The 19,795-nt window shown below is 39.6% G+C and overlaps 1 protein-coding gene across 4 annotated transcripts in view; it reads left to right on the top strand.

Annotated features, from left to right (window-relative positions):
- CORIN (corin, serine peptidase) overlaps positions 1-19,795 on the top strand; it is a 143,496-nt gene that overhangs the window by 87,247 nt on the left and 36,454 nt on the right. For all 4 annotated transcript variants that reach the window (XM_063336964.1, XM_063336960.1, XM_063336962.1 and 1 more), the window contains 5 exons: positions 4,653-4,766; positions 8,228-8,335; positions 9,869-9,979; positions 10,925-11,041; positions 14,518-14,616. In XM_063336964.1, the coding sequence (XP_063193034.1) occupies positions 4,653-4,766; positions 8,228-8,335; positions 9,869-9,979; positions 10,925-11,041; positions 14,518-14,616 (549 nt within the window). The remainder of the gene's footprint in view (positions 1-4,652; positions 4,767-8,227; positions 8,336-9,868; positions 9,980-10,924; positions 11,042-14,517; positions 14,617-19,795) is intronic.

Here is a 19,795-nt window from a genome sequence, read left to right as displayed (position 1 = left end):
TCATGGCAGTTTTAAATGGCTTTGTTCTACTTCAAAAATTGTATTGTTTCCATTGAGATTTATCTTTCAGATTTTCCTCTTGACCTTCTTGCATTCAATGATGTTCCTCTCAGTGCTATCCTGATGTTTCCCAAAACAGAAATATATGTCAGTCCCTGTGGGAAATCCTGAATATCAATTTGTCAGTGTGAAAATAAATTCATAAGACTCCTGCAGCAATAACTTTGTAGTACCATGGCTAATGATTTTTCTCCTCAAAGAGCTCAAGCAAACAGATAAGTTTTTTCATCTTTTTATAGGTAGAGAGCCAAGGCACAGATTGCCTGAATTGTCCAAGGTGATGCAAAGAGTTTGAGAACCTTTATCTCTGGAACACATAAAAGATTCCTTATTCCATAAGAACATCTTGCCTTGCCTAGGCTTTTTTTTTTTTTATGGCGTTGCTTCATAGTGCTTTTATAAATCAGCTGATCTTCAACAAATAAGATCACATATGTATTTTTTGCAAGTAGCTGATTTTTTTCACTATTAAAAATCAAGTCAAGCTTATGGTATTTAATAAGACAAGGCGTGAAATTCAATTTTACTAGAGAAAGTAATGAGTTTTTCAAAGAAATTTTCTGTCTGCTCCTCAACCACGAAATAATGGGGGATTTTTTATAAATCAGAAAATAGTAAAGAAAGAAATAAAAGGAAAAAGATGATGGAGTCTTGTCCTGTGTAAGGTAATATTAGCTGCATTTGTAAGTGGGTAAGAGCAATTATCATGAGAGATAGATAATACTTTTCAACTGTGAAAATCATAATATACTGACAACAGAAGGTGATTTTGCATCCTACTGAAAACCTAAATCAGCCCTTCTAGATGTCAAAACATGACTGTTCACTTTTAATGAAAGGAACAAACCAGTTATTAATATTCTACTGCCTAGGAGTTGGGTTATTTGGAGGGTTTCTCAGGAAAGTGTAGTTTTAAAGAAAGTGAATGCTTACTTTGCAAATGGTGGCATACCTAATACACTGTGCAGGGACAACGGGCACGCTACTTTTGCAGTGAAGGATGTCTTCCGTGTATGCTGTGAAGACATGGAAAGGCAGAGGTGGCATCTGGGATAACTGAAAGAATAATGGAGAACTAAGAACAGTGAAAATATGAATAAATTATTTTTCTAATATAGCTGGCCAGAGGCATCAAACAGCTGTTGGAACTTGAGATACGTCTTTGACTGCCAGGTAGCATCAGACCGACAGAAATAAGGCACCATGAGAAGCCAGCCTGAGCAATCAGCCTGCTGTAACCTGACAGCCAAGGACCTGAGGTGTCACCATCAGGGAGCAGCAGGAGCAGGGCTGCTCGCTCCAGGCAGGCAAGCTGGGAGCTGAGGCTGTGCTGGGATGGAGAGCCTGAATGCAGCAGGCAGAGCTGGCCCCAGACATGGCAAAGTGATGAACCAGGTCCAGGGTCCAAGCAGAGAGCCCATTCAGGAGGTGAGACCAGAGATGGGACTGGTGACAAGGCTCCAGTGTGGCTCCAAACCCATCTAGGAACCAGGGCCAAAGTTAGAGCTGCAGACCAGCTAGGAACCAGGGCCAAAGACGAGCTGTGGTGTATATACGAGGGATCCATCCAGGAGATGGAGCTGTACCTACAGCAGTGCTCAGGCAGGGTTTGAGCCTGTGGGCAGGGTGTGGGCGGAGGCCCCAGGTGAGACTGGTCAGGGTGGTTCAAGACCATTCAAGCCCTATTAGTGCACTCATGGCTCTGACAGTCACTATGGGCAGGTTGTCCTGGTGGATTCAGGAACGCAAAAGAATGGCAAAAAGCTGTATTCTAGGATATAGGTTGTACCTGGTAGTGGCAGGTTAAGGACAGAAGTGAAAAGACCAGCGCAACTGAGGAATAGTATGAAACCATGGAGATCTCAAGGCCTAGGTCTAGAAGGGTCCTTGTCATCATTGAAAGTGCCTCGTGAGAGGGAGAAGAGAGAAAGGTATCAGAGTAACACAAACTGTCCCTTGCCAAAGTGAAAGCAACAGCAGGGCTAAAGGATGCTGGTCTCCCAATAGCCAAAATTCCTGATAGGAGACTGTTGTGAAGACCAGCGTGCTTCAAGAAGTAAGAGGCTTACTTTGTCAGAACAGGGAGATAATCTATTTTTCTGATTTAGGTTTAGATTCTTAGCAATACACTTCTATAATCCACTTCTTTGAATTGTTTACCTGATTCCTTATTTGTCATTGGACAAATCACTTGGACTTCCTATCCTTCAGCTTTTCACCTGTGGGAAAAACAGAGACATTCCACTTGCTACCCTGCAGGCTAAAGCACTGTAAGATAAAAGCCGTGTGTTTGAGAATTGAAGAAAAAAGTTTCCAGCAAGTTTTCTTTTATGATACACTTACTAAAATCAAAAGATACATCACTAAATAATGAATTCTTGAAATTCTATGAACAGCATGGCTTAACAACCAAATAAAGCATATAAAAATTGCTGCAGCAGCATGGAGAGTCAATATTTTTTAGTTCATGTTTCTCATCTCTCTCTGCCTTTGATCTTTTATATCCTTAAATTGTGTCTGCATGCTTTGTGAAACACTGACAGATTTCATCAGCACCACTTTGCTTTCCATTTTGTTTCATTTTTCTATTTCTATACTTCTGAAGACGTACAAAATGAGATTACTTGTATGCTCTGAGTTACTTCATGACGGACTGTTTTGTTGGGAGAGATTAAAAAGAACTTTCCCTCCTTTCGTAAGTGAAGTGTTGGCACCAGAAAGAGGAGTTTAGATGGGACATTAGCAATGTGTGAGTTTAGGACTGATCTTTCACTTAAGCTCAGTTTTTATCTGTCCAAGCACGTGCTTAATCAACACATTATTGTGGTTAATACTTCGCTGTTAAGGCTAATTCCTTATACTAGGAATTCTGCTGAGTGCAGCACCAAGTACAATGTTGTCACAAACATCCTCATAATAATTGATTTATTAATGGCTTCATCTGAAATTTATGTAGTGTATGACCTCTGTGCTATCGTCTACTGCAGTGCCAAACTGAGGTCATAAAAGCTCATTCTACTAAAAATGATATCATTAGATATTTGGTTATTTTTCTTTAATTATTTTTAACTATATTCTGGATGAATATACTTGTTGGTAGACATGTTATGAGGAATGGAAAATTATGATGAGAATAGTCAATTTGCATTTATTTGCTTTTGAGATATAGGTCATAAATATACTTTCGAGACTTAACATGTTAAGTATCAGATTCAGAGAATAAAGGGAGAAAAAATACGAACTGTATTCTCCTATAGGAATAGGAAAAATGCAAATTTAGGCATTTTAAGATGAGAAGTATGGAGCTATGTCATGATCAGGTTCAAAATGACTTTGATGGAGGAAGAGATTCTGTTTTTTCATACCTCCAATTTGCGTTGTGGTAAAATTTGAAAGCTACTATTAGAAATATTTATTCTTGGCAAACTTGGATACAAAGTTTGAATTACAATGGAATTTCTATGAGTAGAATTTTGAACTTTCATGAGATTTTATTGTGTGAACTTGCTGTTCTCACACATGGATACATTTAATAACTTTACACTGGCAAAGCAACAGGATATTTTCCCTCCATCTCTGAAAGCTATTTCTCATTTCAGATATGTATCGTTGAAGTAAAGTTACTGGGGTTTTTTTGCTGATCTTTTACTGGAGGTGAAACTTTCTGTTTTGTTTAGGTTTGTTGAGTAGCCTGACTGTTAACTGTAGCTTTTGAAAAAAAAAAAATCAACACAAAAAACCAAACCCCAACAGGTTCTGTACTGAATATTTGCTTTTCTACTTGACATTTTTACTTTACATCCCCATGTAATTTTCATTTGGTATCTTTCCCCATCTGTATGTTTTACAGGGATTTTTCTCAGCCGATGTTTTTTAAAGCAAAGGCTTGGAAGTTTGGTTTCTATTGTGTGGACTAAGATGTTAACAAATTAATGGTCATCTGCATCTTTGTATTTTAAGTGCCTTGAAGGACTTGAATGGGAAGGTGTTATGAGTTCCCTCCCTCTGAACATAATGGCTCTGCAAGGTATCTCCAGTGGGATGCCTGAAGTTCTAGGGTTTTTTTGTCTCTTTAGGTATCTCAATTCCCCATATATCAAATAGCAACGATGACTGTTTTCTAGCGTTCAGGGAGTGGAAAGAATGCCTGAGGAATCCTTCCCCTCTAGAAAGGTGTCTGTGCTATGACACTGTCAAGGCTCAACCTGGTGACCTTTTGCCTGAAAACCTAGGCTGGGACCATCCATCTGTAGTAACTTTAGTTAGATATTTAATCCAACACATCTGCTTAATAGAAAAAAAGAAAACTTGTTTAATCCTATCCTAAGCTCAGTTTTTAACAGTTACTCTGTACTGCTGCTTTATAGAGGTAATGGTAGATTGAACTTTGCTGATTAACTCAGCCTAGATACCTATTTTTGAAATAAAAAAAAAATTAGATGAAAATGACAGTTTGCACTCGTGTGAATTTGATTGATTTGGAGTTTCTTGCTTCAATTAAGACTCATTGTTCTAGCTATCTTTCATTTCCGCTTATTTCTTCTTACCCTGAAAACTTTAACATGCATTATTTCTTTCCTTCTCTTTTCCAGCACTGTGCGGAGGAGAGGAGAGTTTCTTGTGTGCCAGTGGGATCTGCATCCCAGGAAAACTCCAGTGTAACGGCTACAACGACTGCGATGATTGGAGTGATGAGGTCCATTGCAGTAAGTTTCTTAAACCTTGCAGTGTTCCATTGAAGCACTGAATCCATTCAGAGAAACCTAAAAACTAACGAAGGCTATTGGTACAGAATAGGAACTTTGCATAGTATTTGCATATATAAACATTTGGGCTCTCTCAGATGCCATTTAGTGTGTTTACCTTTGCTCACTCTGGCCACAGGTGTGTTTTTGATCTATCAAATTTTATGCCTGGAAGCAGATTCTAAGATTGTTGCAAGGACCTATGTGGAAATTAGAAGGATTTGGGGGCTTTTTTTTTTTTTAATGGATCAATAACATGCATCAGAAGAGCACTTCTGATGATAAACTGAAGACTGTTAGTTGTATCTTTTTCCTAGTCGTTGGCATTGGTTTTACAGCAGATGCAAAACCATCTGTTTAGAAAGTTCTCTTGGTCTCAACCCTGGATGTGGTTTATTTAAGTAAATACCAGTATATGGTGCAGTAGAAAAGAAAAATGAATATACATGCTTGATATCTTAATTTCTTACTTATTTCTCTCTGGTAGTGTTTATCTTTAGAGCTCCTATGTGTTTTTCTCTGTTGACAAAAACATCCTTGGACTACTAACACCTTTAGAAAAGCTGAGCGAAAATGTGGAACAATGACTATATAGGGACTATAGTAGAACATGATAAAAAAACCAACAACAGTGCTGTGCATTCAGACTTTGGAAAATGTCAGACCTCAGGTTGAGTTCCAGACTGAGCAGTTTAGATTTACCTCAGATATTTATTCTTATTAGTGATTTAAGAACCTGGGCATTCCAAGACTCACAAAGCCATTTTTAAGGAAGCTGCTGATAGATTTTTATCTGGGATACTCCAAGGAACAGATGATGGCTGCAGTTTCCTCCTGGTCTCAATATGAATGTGGCTAGAGCTTGCTTTTCCTTTAATAGCCTACAATTTATTTAATGGCGATAGATTGATATAATTTCTGTTACATAAGAAGTATTGCATGTTTTTATCTTTGTATTTTTCCTGTCAGAGTGAACTTCAGTTTTTAATGTAAGCTAAAAAATCTAAAAATACCTGTGAGACTATGGCTCTCAAGTTCCATTAGAAATGGTAAAAGCTGCCGAGTACAGGAGGACAATGACTCTCCCTAGTCCTGCTGGCCACACTATTTCTGATATAAGCCAGGATGCTGTTGGCCTTCTTGGCCACCTGGGCACACTGCTGGCTCTTATTCAGCCGGCTGTCAACCAACACCTCTAGGTCCTTTTCCACCGGGCAGCTTTCCAGCCACTCTGCCACAGGCCTGTAGTGTTGCATGGGGTTGTCGTGACCGTCCTGGGAAGTTGCCCTCAGGGACAAGAGAGCAGAACAGAGCTGGCAGATCATTAAGGACACTTTCCACAGAGCGCAAGAGCTCTCGATTCCCAGATGTAAGAAATCAGTAAAGGGGGACAAGAGTCCTCAAATTTAAGTTGAGCCTTTTACAAATGGCAGCTGCAAAGTGCTCGCCTTATTCTGATGGAAGTAACTAGCTACCCTATACTATCTATTATTGCCAGTATCTTGAAGAAAACGTATGTTAAGACTGTTAGGCTTTCATAAAGCGGATCTTATTTCCTTCTAAGGCAGTTTGTATTCTTTTTGTTTACCCTGTCTGTTGTGGGCCTGAGAGCTGCCATACCCTAAAGGACACTGCTGCAGCTACAGAGGTATGAATGTAAACAGAAATGGGGGTATGGATGGAATTTAAACCGTAAACTTATCCAGAGGAAACAACATAGAAAAAGACAGCTTTGTTTCATTTGCATGAGGAGCAATGCAAGCATAGAAACTGTCAGAGTTACAAACTGAACAATAAGGATAAAGGTTGCCAGAATACTTCACACTGTTGCATACTCAAAACAAGTAATGTTTAGAATTTTACTCTCAGCTGGCTATTGTTCTGCTTACACAAAACTAGAACTTAAATATTTTCATTTAGTTTGGGGCTTTTGGTATTTACTGTTTCATGCCTTTTGTTCTTTTAAAACTAAATTAACTATTGACTACAAAGCTCACGGCTCATCCATATTATTTTACTTTATGTCCTGAAGCATTGTCCTTCGCATTGTGCTATAAATTATGTTTGGACTTTCTAAGATGATGTGAAACTTGTAGAGAGCATGAATACTTCTGGGTGCGAAGGGGAAGAAGTGATTCATGTTCAAGTTCTAGAGTTGAGGTTGGTAAAGCCTTGAGAAAATGAAAGTTAGAACACTGACCTAGGAGGTAAAACACTTGGTTGACATTGATCTGGAGGGACAGAAACCCCACTGCACCTTCTGGGAGAGTGCTGCACCTTGCAGTGCGTAATATACTTAGATGGACATCCTTCTTTCAAAGTGGGACCGCCGTGCAATCATGGACACAGGAGTCACATGCCAAGAGAGTCACAAGCAAGCAGTAGCATGATTCTGTTGTTTAGTGGTTGAACTTCTCAGCTGAAGGAAAAGATTCGTGTTCCAGTCCCTGCTCTTGAAGCTCTTTATGTATGTTGTCCAGGAAAGAGCTCATTTAAATTGCCCACATATCCCAGTAAAGGGCACAAAGAACTTCCTTGGTTCCAGTGGCATAACTTCAGCAATAAGGAGTCTACCTCCACAATGTGGTTGACCACATCATCTACCCAGATATTCTATATACCCTGGCATTCTCCCTGGAAAACCCAGATGTGAAGGAAAAGCCTAGAGGAAGGCAATGAAAGTAGGTCACCTGCTTCCCAGCTGTGTATTTGTAATCAAAAGTTTTTTACAAATGGCACGAGATGCCACCAACCCTATTTACTCTTCTCCTCCCTTTCCTAACTACAACATAGATTCCAAGTTTTTATCAAACCTGGTACTATTCAAGAATTTTGGATATACTCAAAGAATATTTATCAGGGCCTTACTGAAGGCCTCAGCCATGGAAAGAAAGGCTAAACCCACCTAGGGCTGACAGTGCTAAAAATTCCTTGATGAGATGGCATCAGGCCAAATTCTGAGCTCAAAACTGCGTAAAACATAAAGTTCATTTGAAACCATTGTAATATCAAAGGCAGGCTTGAAAGTAGGGTCTGGGGATCTTGAGTTTGCTGTTAGAAGCTTCAGCTCCACCATCAGCTGCTCAAGACTGTCCGAGTAATCTAGCCAATGAAACCCATAACCTTTCTTGAGAACTTTATGCGTATAAATTAATTAAACATTTTGGTCCATATGTGTAACCAGAGCACTTTCTCCTCATAGTAATGATCAAAAAAGCAATTGGTAAGTACAGAATAAAAATGCTTATGATTTTTCTTGTTCTTCCATATTAGATTCTAATAAACTGGTACACATTAAGTATTAATGCAGACCTGTAAATTGTAGGGTATCTTTAACTAATCTTGTTTTAGTCAATATATTCCATTGTTAATAGTTTATATGAATGTTCCACGTTAACATTTTACAAAAATTTGTTTTGTAGACTGCAGTGATGATGTGTTTCGTTGCAACACGGGAAAATGCCTAAATTATACCTTTGTTTGTGATGGCTATGATGACTGTGGAGACCTTAGTGATGAACAAAACTGTGGTAAATGAAAGTTTTATGTTTTTTTTTAAAGTCTTTTAAGATAGCAGTATTGCCTAAGCCAGCAATCTTTTTCCTTAAACTACTAAAACAATAATAGACCCTGCTCTTATTCTTCTGGGGCAAAGTGAAAACAGCTCACAAATTCTATATGCAATTTGAAAAGGTTTAAAGGAGAGTTCTGGGTTAATCCAAATTTTGAAGGTAGCGGTATTTTTAAGAAATGTTCCGATTTGCAATTTGTTTTAATTAATTCAAGATGTTATGGTTTCTTTCTTGCTAACTTTGCTGAATGTAACTGAGATTAAAGCAAACTGTAAGAGGCTACACACTGGTGATGCCATCTGTTTTATACAAACTGAACTGTTTTTACATAAGCTTCACAGTGAACTTGTATGTTTTGATGAACATATTCTGTTTCTTTCAAATTCTGTTTTCAATCAACTTTGTATGTTCTGCTCCCTTCTATTTCTCTTTCTACCTACACTTAACTTTCAAAGGGAAAAAAATGAAGTTTTGCCATAAAAAAGAATAATCTTCACATGTAAATATTGGAAAACTTTGAAAGCTGTATTTTTTTCTAACTTGCTCTGTTACTACACCTGAAAAAAATCAAGTGCTCTAAAATAAAGCTTTAAATGTTAAAATATTCTTTCTCACTTTTTTGTTTTGCTTTTCTAAGGAAAAGCACAGAGAATTTCAAAAGCAAAAATCAAGGCACAATTTTTCTGAGATTCGTTTTATGTTTATTCTCCAAATTAAGTGTACTCTAAGATCTTTCACCACTTCTTGTCAGTTTGGCTTTTTTTTTGTGTTTTTTTTCATAAAACGTCTTTGATGTAAGACTTTTCTAAACATTAATCTGACTCCTACCATTCCTATCTTGACATAGTTTTTCTATATAAAATTTAAGATCTAACTTTTTTTACAGGCTATAGATGGGTTCATAGCAGATTTGGCAGACTGGACTGTGTCTGTGCTTCCTGTGTATTTCTGATATAAAGTCAACCTGCTCAACAGAATGCTTTTCTTTATTTGTGGAAGCGTTCATTCTTATGGAAAATTCTGAATGTATGCAAAAAACACAGTTTCTGATTAAGTGCCAAATGTGGCAGTTGAGAAACTTTTTTTTTTTTTTAATTTCTCAGTGAAAAGAGAAATGTAAGGAATGATTTTCAGTTAGCCAACATCTTCAGTTGCCATCAGGGAAAATCATTCCATGAGATGGGAAGCCAGAAGATCTTTTAATCTGCTTAACAAATCTTAGAAACTTGTTTATTTGCAACAACTGTGCACCTGTGAGAAGGAATGAGTGCATCACTATCTATATAGGCAATAGAATTCAGAACATACGTAGCTACCATCTGCAAAAAAATCTGCAGGTACAGGAAATCTCTTACTGTAATTTACTAATGCAAAACGGCTCATTAGTGAGAAAGATTATCTTAGAGGCATAGAACAACTGATCAATAATATAAATTATACAAATAGAATTTATCATCCTTTTGTTTCTCCTCAACTTTGCATTTTATTTAGATTGTAATCCAGTGACGCATCATCAGTGTGGAGATGGGAGATGTATAACAGCTGACTGGGTATGTGATGGTGACCATGACTGTATAGACAAATCAGATGAAATCAATTGCTGTAAGTTCCCTTAATCTCTAAATTAGTTTTTTTTTTCTTTCTTTAGAAAGAAAAAACAAATTGTAAGATAAGTAGTATACTTACTTATTGCTTGTAAGGCAAAACCGTAAGCTTAGTTGATTCACAAGATTGCACTTGACAAATGTCGCTTCTGGTAGACAGCTGCAGCAAATTAAACATTTGTTGCCATTGTTGAGAAGTACCAGCACCAGCATTGCCTTGTGTTTCAGCTTCTTGTTAATTACAGAATTAGCTTTTTGTTAATTGTAATGTTCCCATTAAAGAGTAATGAATGAATTTATATAACCTCTTAAACTGTAGGTGTTCTGAGTTTGTGACAGCTTTCTGATATGTCTGTATGCGACCTATCACATCTTGTCAGAGTCGGACTCCTGTCTGCGCCAGTGATGATGGTGTATATCTGCAAAACAACTATCCTAGAATATTGCTGAGATTGCAAAATCAAGTCTTGGAGAGCTAGCACATGTTTTAATGTGATTAAGCTTCTCATAAGACATATGCTTATGCTGCTTCGATTCTTGCTCTTGCTGCTATTCAGTGCTTGACCTTGCAACTACTATCATACAATTTTCCCTGAAATCTAAGAACCTAATCTGAATAAAGGGATGTAAGTAAATGGGCAAAGAAAGGGTGACAATTTTTATATGAGTAAAAATGATGGGGTTTTTTTCTTGGAAAAGCTGAACCTCCGTCTCAGCCCGTTGCTAATACCTGACACATATAGTTTCAGTCCCTGTAGCTGAAGATCAGCACAGCTGTAGGCTATTGAAAACATGGCTTACATATAACAAAAAAAGTCTAGTGGCCTTCAGTGCAAAGCAGTGTTATCCGCTCCTTCTAAAATAACTTCAAGATGATGTTTAAAAATAATTAAGACCTTCATTAACCTACATTGATCGGAATATAATCTTTTTTTCTCTCTAGCGTGTCATAGTCAGGGTCTGTTGGAGTGCAGAAATGGGCAGTGCATTCCTAGTGCATTCCAGTGTGATGGAGACAATGACTGTAAAGATGGAAGTGATGAAGAAAACTGCAGTGAAAGTAAGGCTATCCCTCATTTTACTGTTCTTACTGAACCGACTTTGTTCTAAAGTGCCTTTAGCTAAAACCGACAAATTTACTTTGCCTTTCAAATAACACTTGGTAAGGCTGGTTGGTGTGTGCTTTCATACAGGAAGTTGTAAGCAGAGTTTTATTAGAAATGGAGGTGATATAGTTTGCATAGTGTTTGGGTATCTGACATGATCAGCTGTTAATTGAAATAAATTAATGCATATTCACATTCTCTGCAGAATTTGAAGGTACTATCACATGCATTGGTGTCATTTGAGGAGGAACTTTCTCATGAAAATCTTTTTTCATCAGAACTTGGGAGTCAGAGAAAAGACATTTTCATAAGTAAACTAATGATTTAGTGTGACTAAGAGAAAATATATGAGAATGTAAGTTTTCACAGCTACCTAATAGCAGTCTCATGATGGATTGTATGAAAGAAAAGGAAACCAGGCAGTTTCTTGAGCCCCGGAACATGGTTTCCCAAAGACCTGTGTCCTGTGGTACACTTAGACATTCAAAAAGAGATGTTGCCATGTTGTCACCGTTTCAGTATTTGAAGGTATTTTTCACATGTAATTCTCTTGTTTCTGGTAAGGTATAGGTTCAGATTGCAGCCTTTCCTTCAATGCGAGAATTATTAATGTCTTTCTCTTATGAATCTTGTTTTTAAGAAATTAAAGGGATTCACTTCATTAGAAAACTCTAGTGCTGTCACATGTAGTGGTAATAGGACAACCTATTCAAAAGTTATTAGAGTAGAACAGACCTGTTATCACAAGATAAATACACATTGTGTTTATATAAGCCTCATTTCTTTAGGAAACCAGTCTAGAAGAAATCCTTTCATAAGCGTGTCTACGCAGTCCCTTCTGTTCATATTAAGTTCTTGGGATCTTTCTACTCCCAATTTAAACATCTCCATTCCAAAATCTAAATAAGAAGTTGAAATACAGAAATTACAATTATTCTTGTTCACAATTAATGTTGGCGTTGCAAAAAGGTCTTGCATGAAATTTCTTACAGTTCTGACTGTGGCAATCTAAAAACTGAGGACCAAGTTTTGTCCTCTTCTGACAGTGCAGTCTCACAAAATACTCATTTTTTATTCTTCCCGATGTCCCACCTCAGTCTTATTCTATGAATTCCGTGATCCTCCATTTCACTTGCAAATACAAGACTATCATTTTTAATATAAAAGACATGAAGCAGGAGAATAGCATAAATTGAAAAGTACAAAACTATTTAGAGCATTCAATAAGCAATCAAGTCAACTTTTTAAATTCACTCAATTTAAGCCTCTTAGATTTGTTTATCACTACTAAAAGAGAATTTAACTGAAATCATTGATGCGTGATCTAGGCTAGAAGTCAGTGATGTGTTTTGTTTTCACTGCTTTTTGCCCCCATGGATGTTGAAGAAATGATTAAAAATCTTTTTTTGGTAAGAGGAACAGATACAGATTCGAGGATGCTGAGGGCAGAGGAGGAGGATTGGATGGTAATTATGTAGTCAGTGATCTCACTATATGCTAAAAGATTTTTCCGCTTAGCATTTAAACTGCAAAGCCTTTAAATACAAAACTTTTCCTTGCTCTTATTATTCATTCTTCGATGGGCAAAACCCACGAAAGTTTTGCGATATTGTGTAGAGCAAAATTCTTCCCTTATGCAACCACATATCCTGTCCATCCTAAATTTGCATGAGAATATGTAGGCAGAATTTGGACTTCATTTGGATTATTCCTCTTTAGTTCATTGCAAAGTCCATGTAAAAGCAAGGCAGAATTCTTATTTGAACTTTCTTCTGTATTTCTTATGTATGTTGCTGATTTCAGCAACTACAGAAAATATAATAGGATATACACTTAATACAAAAACTTCTCTGCTGTACAAATCAAACAATTTTGGTATGCCTAACTGAGGCAGTGAAGTTGGGGCTGAAGTGACCTGGAATATTGGTTTTGTTACAAACACAGTAAATATGTGAAATCAGCACAGAAATTTTAGGTCAAAATGTAGTGATTTGCCACTTGCCTATGTAAGGATACAGGCATCTTGTGTAATAGTACAAGTGTGTACGTATAGGGGTTGCAAATGGCCATTGCTTCATCTATATCCAAATGAGATCCTATGCTACATACCTTAAGGAAATTTAAGGTATGGCATCTATTAACATTACAGCTGTAATTCATTTTGTGACAATAGAAATCTAATACAGATGTACTGACAGCTGGTTCTGTGATCCCTTCCAAAGACGGGGTAGAATGTGTTTATGTAAATTCAGCATTGATTGTGCTAGGATCGAAAGGATTACACTGAAGCACAGGGGGTTTCAAAGAGTTGAGAAACTCTTCCACTGTGAGTTAAGGTGGCATTGGAGCAAACTTCAAAAATGAATTTTAATATAAAGATTTGCGATAGCTTTAGAAGTCAAAAGGTTTTCCTTGCCTTTCAAGTTCCCTTTTGCAACCAGATGCACATGTAAAATAAGACATTCAATTGCTACAGCAAAAGATAGTACCTCCATTGCTTCAATATATAACATGTATGAAGGGAAGTAAATCCACATAATTATGAAGAGATATGACTACATAGTCAGTCCTTTGGGACAAGGCTGTTGTCAGGGTCGGTGTTTCTTCAGCATCTTCTGTATACCCAATATAAGGATGCTATGACTGAAAGATTAATGTTTGTGCACAGTAGTGCAATACAAACACTAAGCAATAGCTCCAATAAACCATTTTAAACAGGATGAGAGGATAAAATCCAAACTGTTTGGTCTCTGTGTACAGAATAGTAAATTAAATGACTGATTTTGCAGAAGTCATATGAATCAGAGAATTTAATGGTTTGGAAAGAGGCTGTCACCACTGTGAGACAGGGAGAAGTCCAGAGGTCTGTCAGAGAATCTAACTACCCAGGTAATGTGCTCAGAAATGTTTTGATGAAGTGCTGCCTTTAGTTATTCTGGATTCCATGTTTTAGGACCATAGCCTTTTGGGGTTTCTCCTTGTTTGGTTTTTAACCAGCCAAAGGAGGACAATAAAGCTTCAGCTCTGACGACCTTTCTTCAGGATGTTTTTTATTGTCCACCAAAACAATCATAAAATGAGAAGCAGATCAACTGAATGTCACTGAAGAATAATTCCCAGAGGGTATTCTCTTTCAGCTAGGACCTATTGTTCCCTTTGAAATCTGATTTACATGACTTTTCATACTCTGTCAGAGGATCATGGTAAATGGCTCTCATTCAGAAACTGGGCTATAAATTTGTATATTAAACATAGGGGTAAAGAAAAGTGACATCTTCCTTACTGCACTTGAAATGCTGTAGGACGCTTATTCAACTACGTAAAGGAAATACTCGGTTGTAATGTAAACTCTGCATTTTTCATCACTACACTCCAGTCATTTTTGTTAGTCTGGTAAATAATTAGAATAGTAAATGTCTGTTTTCCTCAGGTCAAACCCTCTGTCAGGAGGGAGACCAGAGATGTACTTCCTGTCCTGATCCCTGTGGAACTTCTCTCTGTGAGATGAGAAACAGCCAGACAAACTGCAGTAAGTAGGTCACATGCTTCATATTGTCACTCTTTTAGGGTGTTTCAGAGGATGCAGGGTAAGACACAGTAAGTAACACTTTAATTTACTATCTAATGCACATATGTAATAAGATTAAGTATTGAAAAGGGCAAAGATGAAACTACAGTTTCATCATAACTTTTGATTATTGATGTACTAAGAGATACTCATAACATTTGTCATTGAGATATTTTCCTTTCTGTGAATTGTTGGTATTTTCTAAATGGGTGTTTACACTTGCACTTTTCCTTAACATTTAATGACAGTCAGTGTTTACATAAAGTAAACAACATAGTGTAAGTGCAAAGCATAAGGTACTGGTTTATTTTCAAAATATAAGGAAACATAGTACTGTGTTTAGTAGTCTGGAGAACTTTTAGCCCTCTTATGAAGAAATAATTTTGATATTCAAACTGGCAAAACTAGTTATTCTTCTGACCAATACATACTGTAAAGAACTGGGGCCTTCAACGCCGTGTATCTTCATTTCTATATCCTGTACTGTACCACTCCGTGCGAGCCTCCTGTACCCACTGTACACTGGCTTCTGAGTAGCTGTCTTTCTCACTTGTGCAATGAAGCACAGTGAACAGATACTTGAAGTATATTTGGCTAGGTTTCAAAACTGGGGCAGAACTGTATTCAGAATTATTCAGAAATAATTAAAACTTGGTGACGTGTTCATACAGTCACATCAGTTCAGGTCACCTTGGCACACAGGCAGGCTTGCCTTTACTTACATATGAACGTATAGACATGTCCTGTAATTGCTCTGTGCTAAGCAGTTATCTCTGCGAGGTATAGTTTGGTACTATATGGTAGCTTGTTTCAATAGTGTTATTCCATTTAGGTTGGAACGGATATGGGAAGGTCAACTAGTCCAAACTCCACAGTCTCTCTAAAGTTGTGACTGTCACCCACAAGTGGTTTTTTGGAGAGAGGCACCATTCATGTTGCGGCCTCTAGATGCTGCTGAAGCAAAGATAGAAGATACTTTGGCATATATGCTTTACATGTGCTTCTTTCAATGCTTCACCTAATTTTTTGTAAAAGGGCAATCATAGTGGGGGACTTCAATTTGCCGGACATCTGCTGGGAATACAATACAGCAGGGAGGGAACAGTCTAGAAGGTTCCTGGAATGTGCTGGGGATAACTTCCTGACACAGCTAGTGAGAGAGCCAACTGGGGAAGGTGCCCTGCTGGATCTGTTGTTTGTAAATAGGGAAGGTCTTGTGGGGGATGTGAAGGTTGGAGGCTGTCTTGGGAACAGTGACCATGAAATGATAGAGTTTTCGATTCTGCGAGAAGCAAGGAGAGGGGTCAGCAGAACTGCTACCTTGGACTTCCGGAGGGCAGACTTTGGGCTTTTCAGGAGCCTGGTTGACAAAGTCCCCTGGGAGGCAGTCCTCCAGGGCAAAGGAGCCCAGGAAGCCTGGATGATTTTCAAGAAGGAAGTCTTAAAGGCGCAGGAGCAGGCTGTCCCCATGTGCCAGAAGACAAGCCGTCGGGGAAAAAGGCCGGCCTGGCTAAACAGGGAGCTAGTGTTTCAACTTAGGGAAAAAAAGAGGATCTATGGCCTCTGGAAGGAAGGGCAGGCCACTCAAGACGACTACAAAGAGGTAGTTAAGCTATGTAGGGAAAAAATCAGGAGGGCCAAAGCCCAGCTAGAGCTAAACCTGGCTTCTGTTGTCAAGGACAACAAAAAAAGTTTCTATAAATATATTAGCAATAAGAAGAGGACTAAGGATTATCTCTGTCCTCTAGTAGATAGGGCCGGCAACGTAGTGACTGAGGATGAGGAAAAGGCTGAGGTACTTAATGAAGTCTTTGCCTCAGTCTTCAGCAGTAGGACCAGTTGTTCCCTAAGCACCCAGACCCCTGAACTAGAAGACAGGGATGGGGAGCAGAATGAAGCTCCCGTAATCCAAAGGGAAACGGTGAGGGACCTGCTTCAGCACCTGGAGGTGCACAAATCTATGGGGCTGGATGGGATCCACCCAAGGGTATTGAAAGAGCTGGCGGAGGTGCTCGCCAGGCCACTTGGTATCATTTATGAGCAGTCCTGGACAACCGGAGAGGTCCCAGCTGACTGGAGGTTAGCAAATGTGACACCCATCCACAAGAAGGGCCGGAAGGAGGATCCGGGGAACTACAGGCCAGTCAGTCTGACCTCGGTGCCTGGGAAGGTCATGGAACAGATCCTCCTCGGTGCCATTACACGGCACATGCAGGAGAACAGGGTGATCAGGCCCAGTCAGCATGGGTTTGTGAAGGGCAGGTCGTGCCTATCAAACCTAATATCCTTCTATGATAAGGTGACCCACTTAGTGGATGAGGGAAAAGCTGTGGATGTTATCTACTTGGATTTTTGTAAAGCTTCTGACACTGTTCCCCGCAGCATTCTCCTGGAGAAACTGGCTGCTCATGGCCTGGACAGGTGTACTCTTCGCTGGGTAAAAAACTGGCTGGATGGCCGTGCCCAGAGAGTGGTGGTAAATGGAGTTAAATCCAGTTGGTGTCCAGTCACAAGTGGTGTCCCCCAGGGCTCGGTGCTGGGGCCGGTTCTCTTTAATATTTTTATCAATGATCTGTATGAAGGGATCGAATGCACCCTCAGTAAGTTCGCAGATGACACTAAACTGGGCGGGCGTGTTGATCTGCTTGAGGGTAGGTTAGCTCTGCAGAGGGATCTGGACAGGCTGGACCGATGGGCTGAGACCAATGGTATGAGGTTCAACAAGGCCAAATGCCGGGTCCTGCACTTGGGACACAACAACCCCATGCAGCGCTACAGGATTGGGGCAGAGTGGCTCGAAAGCAGCTCGACAGAAAAGGACTTGGGAGTGTTGGTTGACAGCCGGCTGAATATGAGCCAGCAGTGTGCCCAGGTGGCCAAGAAGGCCAACAGCATCCTAGCCTGTATCAGGAATAGTGTGGTGAGCCGGACTAGGGAAGTGATCATCCCCCTGTACTCGGCACTGGTGAGGCCCCACCTCGAGTACTGCGTTCAGTTTTGGGCCCCTCGCTACAAGAGGGACATTGAGGTGTTGGAACGTGTCCAGAGAAGGGCTACAAAGCTGGTGAGGGGTCTGGAGGACAAACCTTATGAAGAACGACTGAGGGAGCTGGGGTTGTTTAGCCTGGAGAAAAGGAGGCTGGGGGGAGACCTTATCACCCTCTACAACTACCTGAAAGAAGGTTGTAGAGAGATGGGGGCTGACCTCTTCTCCCTGGTGACAAGTGATAGGACGAGGGGAAACGGGTTCAAGTTACGTCAGGGGAGGTTTAGATTAGATGTTAGGAAACATTTTTTCACTGAAAGGGTTATTAAACATTGTAATAGGCTGCCCAGGGAGGTGGTGGATTCACCATCCCTGGAGGTGTTTAAAAAAAAGGTAGATGGGGCACTTAGGGACATGGTTTAGAAGTGGTTTTTGTCAGGGTAGGCTAAAGGTTGGACTCGATGATCTTAAAGGTCCCTTCCAACCTCAACAATTCTATGATTCTATGATTCTAATTCTATAAGTACCACGTTTAGCATTACAGGAAGTTAGTTCACATGTTTGGTCAATTAGTCCAAAGTCCTGATCAAAGCAGTGCCAATTAAGTCATGTGGGCCATGAACTTGTGCAGCTGAGTTTTGAGTATCTCCAAGCACAGAGATTCCACAGTCTTTCTGTGAGAACTGTTCCAGTGTTAGGCCATGCTCACAGTAAAAACCTTTTTTCCATATGTGTAACTGGAGTTCTGTGTGTTACAACTGATGTCTTTTGCCTCTTATCCTATCCCTGCGCACTTCTAAGAGTCTAGATCCATCTGCTTTACACCTTCCCATTAGGTAGTTGTTAATGGCAGTAAGATCTCCCCTTAGCCTTCCTTTTTGATGGCTGAACAAACCCTCTTTTCCCACCTTTTGCCTGTAGATCATGTGGTCCAGTCCCCTAACTTGCTTGGTGGCCCTCCACTGACCTCGTTCTAGTATGTTGATGTCTTTTATGAATTGGGGAACCAAGAAACAGGGCACAATACTCCAGATATTTACCAGTGTTGAATAAAAGGGAGCAACAGCCAGTCGTCTTGTCAGAGACAGCAATCAGATTAATCAGGCATGATTTTCCCATGATAAATCTGTGCTGGCTGTTCCCAGTCACCTTTTTTTTCATGTGGGGACATGTCTTCAAGAAGAAACTGGTCCATAATTTTCTGGGGGACTGAGGATAGACTGTAGTCCCCTGAGTACTCCTCCTTGCTCTTCCTAAAGATGGGTGCGATGTTGACCTTTTTCTCGTCATCGGGTGCCAGAGTTGCCATCACCTTTTGAAGATGATATAAAGCAACCTTCCAGTGACATTCCTCAGTGGAAACTGAGGCAGAAGAGACATTGAATACCTTGGTCTTTTCCATGTCCCTGGTCACTAGTTCCCATGCCCCAGTGAGCAGCAGACACAATTTTTTCTCATGTTTCTTTTTACTGCCAGTGTACTTACAAGAACCCTCCTTCTTGCCCGTTACATTGCTCAGTAGTTTCAACTAGCTGAGCTTTGGCTTTTCTAACTCCATTCCTGTATGCTCTACAAATATCTCTACGTTAGATAGAGAGCACTTAAGTGCTCTATCCCATCTTCTGTATATTTATTTTTTGTGTTTGAGTTCGGTCAAGAGATCCATGTTCAGCCAAGGTGGCCTTACGCCACACTTACTTGACTTGCTTTGCATTGGAGTGGACTCTTCCTGTGCTTTGAGGAGGCTCTCCTTTAAGACCAACTTGCTGCCCTTCAAGCAGATATCAGTGTAATTAAAACTCTCATAAGTACCAGGCACTGCGATCGTGAGGCATCTTCCAGCTCTCTGAAGAAGGCCTCATCTACCTCCTCTTTTTGCTAAGGTGGTCTGCAGCAGATGCCTACTATGTACATCACCTTTGTAGGTCTATTCTCTAAGCCATAGCCATGACCAAACTATTCAGGTGAGAAGGAGCCTTCTAAGGTGATTGGAGTAGTAGGTGTTGGGGTTTTTTACTTGCCTGTTGTGAACCAAACCATCATTATCTCCCAAGAAATATTTAGAAAGGGTTATGAAATGGGAAGGAAGGTATCCATATAACACAAAACTAGTAACAATCCACTTCATTTTTTAAAAACTTCTAATAAAATTTA

The sequence above is a fragment of the Chroicocephalus ridibundus genome, chromosome 5 (assembly GCF_963924245.1).
Source record: "Chroicocephalus ridibundus chromosome 5, bChrRid1.1, whole genome shotgun sequence".
NCBI classification, from domain to species: Eukaryota; Metazoa; Chordata; class Aves; order Charadriiformes; family Laridae; genus Chroicocephalus; species Chroicocephalus ridibundus.
The sequence above is the reverse complement of the archived record's forward strand: the minus strand, read 5'-3'. Positions and strand labels throughout refer to the sequence as shown.